The sequence below is a fragment of the Otolemur garnettii genome, unplaced genomic scaffold, assembly GCF_000181295.1.
Source record: "Otolemur garnettii isolate 467f Iridium unplaced genomic scaffold, OtoGar3 scaffold00187, whole genome shotgun sequence".
NCBI classification, from domain to species: domain Eukaryota; kingdom Metazoa; phylum Chordata; class Mammalia; order Primates; family Galagidae; genus Otolemur; species Otolemur garnettii.
This window is the reverse complement of record NW_003852582.1, coordinates 1,878,061-1,888,856: the sequence shown is the minus strand read 5'-3', so window position 1 is coordinate 1,888,856 and position 10,796 is coordinate 1,878,061. Positions and strand designations below refer to the sequence as shown.

Genomic DNA, 10,796 nt, shown 5'->3' with positions numbered 1-10,796 from the left:
TGGCATCACAACTCACAGCAACCTCCAACTCCTGGGCTTAGGCGATTCCCTTGCCTCAGCCTCCCAAGTAGCTGAGACTATAGGCGCCTGCCACAACCCCCAGCTATTGTTTTGTTGCAGTTTTGGCTGGGGCCAGGTTTGAACCTGTCACCCTCAGTATATGGCACCAGGTTTAAACCTACCACCCTCGGTATATGGGGCCAGTGCCCTACTCACTAAGGCACAGATGCCATCCCTAAACATTATTATTTTAAAGATAAAAAAGGGGGGGCCCAGTGAGGTTAAGTAATTTGCCCACTAGCATACCACCAGTCAGTAGTGGAGTTTCACGTTTACTAGTATCCAAAATCCTGTCTTCTTTTTTTTTTTTCCTGCAGTTTTTGGCCAGGGCCAGGTTTGAATCCGCCACCTCCAGTATATGGGGCTGGCGCCCTACTCCTTGGTGGCGCAGGTACCGCCCAATCCTGTCTTCTTTCTATAAACAGGGACCAAAACCACAGCATAATCCTTCAGGCTCTACATGCTTTTTCTTTATCACCCTTGTGCTTTGTTTTACTCACTCACATATCCTCTACATTTTAACAAAATTAATGCTATCATTTTGGGAAACTCTTTTCAAAATACCCATTCTAGTTATTACTGGACCCTATAGTATTAAAATTTTTAACAGATTCCTGCTAATATATCTGTATTGAATATAGAAGGTATTTCTGGGGCTGTGTTTTCATGATTCAGCTTCTCTCAAGGCACTGGAATTTGAGTAATTTTAAAAATATTTAGTTTCAACTGCATGAATAATAATTCTTGTATTAAATTTTCTCAGTACTTAGCATTTACTACTAAAAACATTTTTTCCCTTTCCAACAATTATATCTTTCATTTCTGAAAGAATAAATGACAGATAGCTAGGCATTGTGGTGGGGACCTGTAGTCCCAGCTACTTGGGAGGCTGAGGCAAAAGAAGAGCCTAAGACCAGGAGCTGGAGGTTGCTGTGAGCTGTGACACCACAGCACTCTACCACGGGCAACAAAGTGAGACGGTCTCAAAACAAACAAACAAGAAAAAAAAAAAGAATGACAGAAAAAAATTCTTATTCTGAATATATTAGAAAAATTTATTGAGTTTGACCAAAAAAATACAATGCTTATTGGCCAGAAATTAAAGAAAATGTTCTCAACAGGATAAAGAAGATAGATATTAGGATAACAAAATATATTTTCACTTTTAATTTACTCATGTAATTTTTTTCTACATTTTCTCTTTTAATTTACTTGTATAAATTTAATATCTACATTTTCTCTTTTTATTTTGAGACAGAGTCTCAAGCTGTCACAACAGAGTGTTATAGCATCACAGCTCACAGCAACCTCAAACTCATGGGCTTAAGCGATTCTCTTGCCTCAGCCTCCCAAGTAGCTGGGATTACAAGCACCTGCCACAACACCTGGCTATTTTTTGTTGCTGTTGTTGTTGCAGTTGTCATTATTGTTTAGCTGGCCCATGTCAGGTTTGATCCCCCCAGCCTTAGCGTATGTAGCCGGCGCCCTACCCACTGAGCTATAGGAGCCACCCTACATTTTCTCTTTTAATTTACTCATGTAATTTTTATATCTACTATATTTGCAAACATTAAACCATCCTGGATTCCTGAGACGAACTCTGAATAGTCATGGTTTATTTCTTTTAATGTACGCTGCTGACTTAAAGTAGTGTTGATTTCTTTTTTAATAAACTGAATTTGATAAGCTAGTTAAATATAGAACATCTTTTACCTTAGTTATAGAATTGTGTGTAATTTTCTTTTTTGTTCTCTGTCAATATTTAAGTATACAGGGAAGTTCTCTCTCTCTTAGCTCTGTCTAGTTCAGATGGTATGGTAACAGCATTTTCCTTGGAAAACATCTTTCTTAGAGATGGGTAAATTTCACAGAATTGTAAAATGTTAAGTTATATGAGAACAAGATGGTATCATTTGCTATAACTCCTCAATGAAGATAAGGAAATCAGGAATCAGAAGGGGAAAGTGACCTGCCAAAAGTTTCTGGCCAAACAAGGCTCAGCATTCTCAGGCCTTTAGTTCAATAACTGATAGATTTTTTTCTTGATACTTACTCAATAGCAAGAAATATGCTGTATAGGAGTAAAATGAATTGAGTTTATAAATAAATAAGCAAAACATTTGGATGATTATAGTAACTATTTAAATGACCACTTATTTAAGGTGAAAAAATACTATAGAGTAGCCATACCTGTGATTTTAATATTACAAGGAATGCCAAAAGGAGCCTCTCCTACAGTTCCAGTAGTCCCACCCCATCTGCATGCACACCCTAAGTCAAGTTTCTGTTGCATGAACTAAAAACAAAACAAAACAAAAATGGTGGCTTTAGCCCATTTATTTGCAATATAGAAAGAAAAAAAATAAAATTCACATGTATATGACAGAGAAAATGTCTTTATTCAAGGGCCTTTTTGTTTATCTTCCTCACCTGCTTTAAAGATTACCTTGTCTTTCTGTGTTTCTACAGTTTTATAGAATTGAAATCTATACAAATGCACTCTAAATATAGCCCATTAAAAACAAATCATATTTCAATCCAAACATTATGCTAATTATAACACAGCAAGTTTCAGTTTTCTCTACCTGTTCAGTGATGGCTTGAAAACTATAGAGTCTGACCAGTCCCGAGCTGTACATCACAATTAATATTCCATGAGATAGGGTAGCATCTGTAACGTTCCCGAAAATCTGGGGGGAAAGGCATATATCACCTGAGAAAAGACCATAAGGCCAATATTCTGAGCATTCACAGAAGTTTGTACTCTTGCTTAATATTCAGTTTACCATGATAGCATCGATGCCTAGCATTAAAATTCAATTATAATTTAGCAACTTGAGGTGAAGGTATTATTAGGGGTGAGCAGTAAACCTCTGGATTTTCAGACTGCAGCACTAATGAAAGTTTAGCATGTAACCTTCAAAATGATGCATCAGCATTCATTTACTTCCTAGCTTTGTCAATCAATATCCATTAATAACAAATCCTACTCCTGATAGCATACAATGAGGCCATGCAATTGTAAATGAATATTTAATTTACCATGCATATCTTGCCAGGGACCCATTCATTATGCTAGCATTTTCTTTATCAAGAGACAATTTTTTTAGCTAATCATAAGTATAAAAAATGGATCTAGAAAAATAATTATAAGAGGAACAGCCAAAAACAAAATTTTAACATAACCTCATGCTTTAAATCTCTAGTGCAGTTTGTTGTTTTAATCATGTAAAAACTAAACATGTTCAATGATCAAACACCTACAAAGACATTTATTGGCTCACTGTTTATCCCCCCCCCTTTTTTTTGTTTGGTTGATTGGAGATTGGGTCTTGCTCTATCACCTCTATCACTGGCATCATCATAGTTCAATGCTGCATTCTCAAATTCCTGGGCTCAAATGATCCTCTTGCCTCAGTCTCCAGAGTAGCTTGAACTACAAGTGCATGCCACCATGCCCAGGATTTTTTTGTAGAGATGGGGTCTTACTCTTGCTCAGGCTGGTCTCCAACTCCTCGCCTCAAGCAATCTTCCCACTTCAGTGTCCCAGAGTGCTAGGGTTGCAGGGGTGAGTCACTGCGCCTGGCCACGTTTCCCTTTTCTGTTTCTGTTCTAGGCATTAGATCCTGTTATGATTCTCTATACAAGTATAATAAAGAATTTGATTCTCTGCCTATTTTTAATATTTAACAAAAGCCAATGTAAGCAAATACCAGCAATAAACAACTAGACATAAGGTGAAAACCTAGTTTATTTCTACTAGGACAGATTACTTAGTGAAGATTTACCACCTCAATTATAGTTTAAAGTACATTCTGAGCCTGGCTCACGTTTAATCTTCTTATAGACAGTAAATGAAAAGTGTATTTCAATCCCAAGTAACCATAATCAAAACCTAATCTCAGTTAATTACCTTGGCCATATTCAAATAAATAGAAACAATTTACAACTTTGCTAAGTGTTCATTCCTGATGTAAACGGAAATAATCATAAATAATTATGCTTCTATAAGCATAAAGAAGATGAGTAAATTATGAGTCGTAAATTAGCCATTCTGTTTTAAAGTTTTGTTAATGTACCTAATATTACTCTTGAGCCTTTATGCAGTTTAATATATTATTTTACATAGTATATAGTTTTAATATATTTACCTTGGGTGTTAATTAATATTAGTGGACCCTCAAGATCTTGTCCTCTATAATACTTCAGGTACTTAATTAAAGACTGGTAGGGCGCAGTGGCTCACACCTGTATCCTAGCACTCTGGGTGGCCGAGATAGGTAGAACACCTGAGCTCATGAGTTCGAGACCAGTCTGAACTAGAGCAAGACCAGATCTCTAAAAATAGCCAGGCGTTGTGGTAGGTGCCTGTAGTCCCAGCTACTCTGGAGGCTGAGGCAAGAGAATTGCTTGAGCACAAGAGTTTGAGGTTGCTGTGAGCTATGACACCACAGCACTCTATGGAGGGAGACAAAATGAAATTCTGTCTCAAAAAAGAAAAGACTAGTAGATTAGCCCAATAAATAACTAATTAACAATTTTTTTTAAAGTAGAAGGTTATTAATTCTTTTATTCAGGGGATATTTGCCCCTTCTTTCCTCCCATGTAACTGTTATACACATCAAGAACAATGGCAAAAATAAAACCCAAAACTAAATGAGTTGGAAAATTTACATATTTAGCTATAAGGTTTGTTTACATATCCTAAAGCAAGTTTTAGAACAACAGGTGGCAATTAAAACAAGACATTTTGCTGGACCTTTTCACTTTTTTTTTTTTTTTGAGACAGAGTCTCACTATGTCACCCTCGGTAGAGTGCCATCACGTCACAGCAACCTCAAACTCCTGGGTTCAAGTGATTCTCTTGCATCAGCCTCACAAGTAGCTGGGAATACAGGTACTTGCCACAATGCCCAGCTATTTTTTGTTGTAGTTGTCATTGTTGGTTAGCTGGCCCAGGCCAGGTTCAAACCTGCCAAATTCGGTGTATGTGGCTGGCACCATAACCAGCCACTGTGCTAAGGGCGTCAAGTCTTACCTTTCTTTAATGATCATTTTTAATAAGTTTTGAAATAGTCTTTCTAAAAAATCTTTACTCATTTTATAATTTTATAAAATAATAGTTTGTTAATGACCACAGGTATCCAATAATATCCACTTGAGAGGCATAAAAACATGTAGAAAAATTCAGGAATAATTAGGCTCTCTTCCCTAGTCAAACGTGATTTTTTTTGTTTGTTTTTGAGACAGAGTCTCACTCTGTCACCCTGGGTAGAGGGTTGTGGTGTCAAAGCTCACAGCAACCTCAAACTCCTGGACTTGAGCAATCTTCTTCCTTCCATTTTTCTATTTTCAGTAGAGATGGGGTCTCACTCTTGCTAAGACTGGTTTTGAACTCCTGAGCTCAATCGATCCACCCACCTCAGCCCCCTAGAGTGCTAAGATTATAGGCATGAGGCACAGCACCTGGCCCCTAGTCAATTGTTCTAACCTATTTTGTTAGGAAATAAAACAAGTCAGTGAAACTTTTACAGTTAAGGAAGATTCCTGATCAAAAAATTTAACAAATAATTAGATGATTACATTATATCTATTGTCAATAAAATTAATATTGCAATTAAATGCATTCTTACCTTTTTGTTGATCTCTAGAATCCCTACAAGGGAAAAAGGTAGAACTCGAAACACTGCAAGATACAGCAAAATAGGTTGTTGAATGCCTGCCTACAAGGATAGAAAGTAAAGTTACTTAAAGAGGAAGGCAAACATATTTAAACTATGTACACTAAGCCTTCAGTCCTTTAGACACACACATGCACAAAAATACACACAAAAATCTATGAAAGTAAACTAAATGGAAAACATTTCTTAGCCACAAAATACCACATGTTTATATTATAAACTGGAGTTCTAACAACAAAGAGCCTAACTGAAAGACACATAGTTATTATTATGGTACTATTACTTGAAAGTAGTGTTACACTGACACTTCTATATGAAATGAGAAACAAGTATCTCACTTCAGTGAGAAATGAACAGTGAAAGCCTTTCAAACAGTGAGAGCCTGAGTGACTTCTCTTCTTGAAGAGGATAGCTCCTTTACTTTGAAGAACAAGGTCCAGTCAGTTTCTTTCCACTATGAAATGTAAAAGAATCTTCTGCACTTCCTCAGTACAAGCTTAAAGAGAATTTTCTACATCTGTGGTAGGCAAAGGAGTCTGTCTGCCCCGTCATAGCCGATCTCTGTTTCAATAGAAACTTTGGGGCACCAGACAAAACTACCATAATGAAAAGTTAGAAAACAAATGAATAACAAATAAAAAAAAATAGTTTGTAATGTTTGAAGGCCAAAGGATTCTCCTTTGAAAAGGAAAAAAGTTTATTAAACTAAGATCTTCAAGGTGTAAATCAGACTCCCTCCTTATTCCCTAAAATCCCAAAGAAAGGTATAGTTTATATATCCTAATCAAGAGCTGCTAGTTGTTGGCTGGAGATTGTGGGAAAGTAGTCTAGAATGCAGAAATACGGACAAGATTTTTATCAACATTAGACAATGGTACATTAAAAATGTTAACAGATGGTACTCTGTAGAATTAGAGTTAAATTCTTGCTCTTCAGAAATATAAATTCTTGGCTTGGCGCCTGTGGCTCAAGTGGCTAAGGCGCCAGCTACATAAACCTAAGGTGGCGGGTTAGAATCCAGCCCAGGCCCGCCAAACAACAATGATGGCTGCAAACGAAAAAAAAAAATAACCAGGTGTTGTGGCGGGCGCCTGTGGTCTCAGCAACTTGGGAGGCGGAGGCAGGAGACTCACTTGAGCCCAGGAGTTGGAGGTTGCTGTGAACTATGCCACGGCACTCTACCCAGGGGGGCAGCTTGAGGCTCTGCCTCAAAAAAAAAAAAAAAAAAAAAAAGAAAAAAAAGAAATATAAATTCTTGGGGGAATTGATGTGGAGGTCAGAGTGGAAGTCGGTGTGAGTGGGTCCAACAGAAGGAACACATGGCTGCCAAAGTGTTTTGAGTCCATCAGCAAGTTCGGACTGGCCTTAGCTGTTGCAGGACGCATGGTAAACTCTGTTTTGTATAATGTGGATGCTGGAAACAGAGCTGTCATCTTTGACGAATTTCGTGGGGTGCAGGACATTGTGGTAGGGGAAGAGACTCATTTTCTCATCGCATGGGTATAGAAACCAATTATCTTTGACTGCCACTCTCAACCACGTAACGTGGTAGCAAAGATTTACAGAAGGTCAACATCACGCTGCGCATCCTCTTCTGGTCTGTGCCAACCCAGCTTCCTCGAATCTTCACCAGCATTGGAGAGGACTATGATGAGCGTCTGCTGCCGTCTATTACTACAGAGATCCTCAAGTCGGTGGTGGCTCACTTTGATGCTGGAGAGCTAATCACCCAGAGAGAGATCATCTCCAAGCAGGTGAGTGATGACCTTACAGAGCGAGCAGCAACCTTTGGGCTCATCCTGGATGATGTTTCCTTGACACATCTGACCTTCGGGAAGGAGTTCACAGAAACGGTGGAAGCCAAACAAGTGGCTCAGCAGGAAGCAGAGAGGGCCAGATTTGTGGTGGAAAAGGCTGAGCAGCAGAAAAAGGCAGCCATCATCTCTGCCAAGGGTGACTCCAAGGGAGCAGAGCTGATTGCCAACTCACTGGCCACAGCGGGTGAGCTCTGCAAGCTGGAGGCCACAGAGGACATTGCATTCCAGCTGTCACGCTCTCGGAACATCACCTACCTGCCAGCAGGGCAGTCTGTGCTCCTCCAGCTGCCCCAGTGAGGGCCTGTCCTGCCTGTACTCCTCAGGCCAACTGGACCACAGCCCTGATGATGATTAACACCACCTTCCTTCTGCCCCCACCCAGAAATCACTGGGAAATCTCATGACCGGCTTATAGTGAAGGAAATAAAAGTAAAATCACTTCAGATCTCTTAAAAAAAAACAACAAAGAAATATAAATTCTTGGCTCAGTGCCTGTAGCCCAGCGGCTAGGGTGCCAGCCACATACACCAGAGGTGGCAGGTTCAAACCCAGCCCAGGCCTACCAAACAACAATGACAACTACAACCAAAAAACAGCCAGGCATTGTGGAGGGCGCCTGTAGTCCCAGCTACTTGGGAGGCCGAGGAAAGAGAATTGCTTAAGCCCAGGAGTTGGAGGTTGCTATGAGCTATGATGCCACAACACTCTACCGAGGGTGACATAATGAGACTCTCAAAAAGAAAAAAGAAATATAAATTCTTGAAAAAGTCATGTTAAACAAGATACTGTAATTGCAGGTGTGAGCCCCAAATTATGGCCTTCATAAAATGTTTTGCTACTTTGCTATACTACTTCACATGTGAATTTTCCATTACCAAAGTGGAGAGGGCAATATAGTGAGTGAGAATATAAGAGAGATAGCATCTCTTTTTCTTAGATTGTCATACTCAATACATCAAGAAAAGGGTGAGGAAATTCTAATAAAAAGTATGCAGTTACATTATTAATGTGGCTAGACAGGATATAGGAAAAGAGCAGAAAAATATTTAGATAATCATGTTAAAAAGTAAATAGAAATAACCAAAAAACAGTTTACTTGGCTTCAGGAGTATACACAAAGAACAGAGAAGGGAGCTGAGAGAGGAATGAAAAGCACAATTCACTGACCCAGAGTCGATCGGAATATACTAGAGGGCTAACGAAGGAAGGCTTTCTGTATTTATCTAAATAAGGTTAAGTGAGAGGATCTACTTAATTTTTCTTTTAAAAAGGCACCCTAGAATTTTATATAATCTTTACCTGCCAGTCAGTATAACAGAAATTTCAAGAAAGGGTAGTATGGCTCGGTGCCTGTGGCTCAACCGGCTAAGGCGTCAGCCACGTACACCTAAGGTGGCGGGTTCAAATCTCCAGCCCGGGCCCACCAAACAATGATGGCTGCAACCAAAAAATGGCCAGGCGTTGTGGCGGGCGCCTGTACTCCCAACTACTTGGGAGGCTGAGGGAGGAGACTCGCTTGAGCCCAGGAGTTGGAGGTTGCTGTGAGTGTGATGCCATGGCACTCTACCAGGGGGACAGCTTGAGGCTCCGTCTCAAAAAAAAAAAAAAAAAGGTAGTATAATGTAATAAGTAAGAGCAAGGACTCTGAATTGGAGCCTAGGTTCTACCACTTACCAGCATTATGACTTTGGGTAAGTTATTTAACTTCTCTGTGTCTCATTCTCCTCATCTATAAAATGGGATAATAACACTAATTACCATAAGGAGTATGCTGACGATTAAATGAGTTAACACATGCAAGGGACTCAGAACAGTGTCTGGCTGTTTTATAACAGCCAAAAAGCTGCTAACAGCGAAACAGTGCAAAAAAGCTAAAGTGAAAAGATTAGCTAAAAACATAAAGAACTAGAACACAGGTTCTGCCAAGAGGAGACAGAAAATAAGCATTTTCTAGATGTCCTGGAATATGAGGAAACAGAAAACAGAAAATCTGTAACAGCAGTTCTTTTGCCCAAGCTGGAGCATAGAGGCATCATTGTAGCTCACTGCAACCTCAAACTTCTGGGCTCAAGTGATCCTTCTGTCTCAGCCTCCTAAGGACTTGGGACAACAGGTATGCATCATCAATCTAACTAAAATAACTTTCTTGATATAAATTTCTAGGCTTTACTTTATAAAGTCTAGTAAATCTTGGGTAATTCTTTATAAAAAAAAAAAGAAAATAAAAGAGGACAAAAAATTCTTTGGTTTTTTTTTGAGATGGAGTCTTGCTATATTGCCCGGGCTAGTCTTGATCTTCTGGCCTCAAGCAATTCTCCTACCTTGGTCTCCCAAGTAGTTGGGACTACCAGTGTGAATTGGTATACCCAGTGAAAATCATTTTAATAGTGTGCTTTAGGAAAAAAAAAAATTCACCCATCAGTTTTCATAGCATGATTCAGAAATCAAAGATCAATGATTCGTTCTTTCATAAAAAACTTCCATACAGACAAGTTGTATGGAAAGATATTCTTCATTTTGTTGAATGTTTAAATACATATACCTGCTGGGCCACTGCTGAGCCTTTGTTCAGGGCTGATTTGACTGCAACGACTTCTTGAGGAGTGTCCCAGCTCAGGTATCTTTTAAAAGAATGAAGAGACATTTATTCATTTGTGTCAGTTTCCTTATACTTAAAATCAAAATATCATTGATATTTAAACAGTAAACAGTTCTTTCAGTTAAACTATAAAAGCAAAGCAATCTATTAGTAAAAACAAATAAATAGCTAAAATAATTTTCCCCCTATCCTTGTATGGATATATCCTTATTTTTCAAAATATACATACATATAAAAATTGTAATCTTTCTAGAGTCTTTTTTCTTTTTAGAATATAAAAGTGTAAGTTTATTTTATATTAGACAAAGGGAAGAGAGTGTGGGGAAGAGATGAGAAGGAGAGGGCAGAGCAGAGAAAAGGGAGTAAGAGAAGGGAAGATTGGGTGGTGGGGAGAGATAGTGTGGCATCCCAAAGAAAGAAAGGAAGAATGCCACATTCTTCCTAGAGTTGTGGTGAATAAAAATTGTTCCTGATCTAAGACTTCAAAACTTAGAAAATAAAATAACCATTTCTACTTCAAAATGGAAGCTGGGGCTCAGCGCCTATAGCTCAACCGGCTAAGGTGCCAGCCACGTACACCTAAGGTGGCGGGTTCGAATCCCCAGCCCGGACCCGCCAAACAACAATGACGGCTGCAAC

General features: G+C 38.9%; 1 protein-coding gene and 1 pseudogene across 3 annotated transcripts in view; one reads left to right on the top strand and one right to left on the bottom strand.

The window, feature by feature from the left end:
- DCAF17 (DDB1 and CUL4 associated factor 17) overlaps nucleotides 1–10,796 on the bottom strand; it is a 47,608-nt gene that overhangs the window by 20,700 nt on the left and 16,112 nt on the right. For all 3 annotated transcript variants that reach the window (XM_023507542.1, XM_012812086.2, XM_023507543.1), the window contains 4 exons: nucleotides 10,101–10,179; nucleotides 5,694–5,783; nucleotides 2,646–2,750; nucleotides 2,251–2,356 (listed from right to left, as the gene is read on the bottom strand). In XM_023507542.1, the coding sequence (XP_023363310.1) occupies nucleotides 2,251–2,356; nucleotides 2,646–2,750; nucleotides 5,694–5,783; nucleotides 10,101–10,179 (380 nt within the window). The remainder of the gene's footprint in view (nucleotides 1–2,250; nucleotides 2,357–2,645; nucleotides 2,751–5,693; nucleotides 5,784–10,100; nucleotides 10,180–10,796) is intronic.
- On the top strand, nucleotides 6,012–7,955 carry LOC105888091 (annotated as a pseudogene).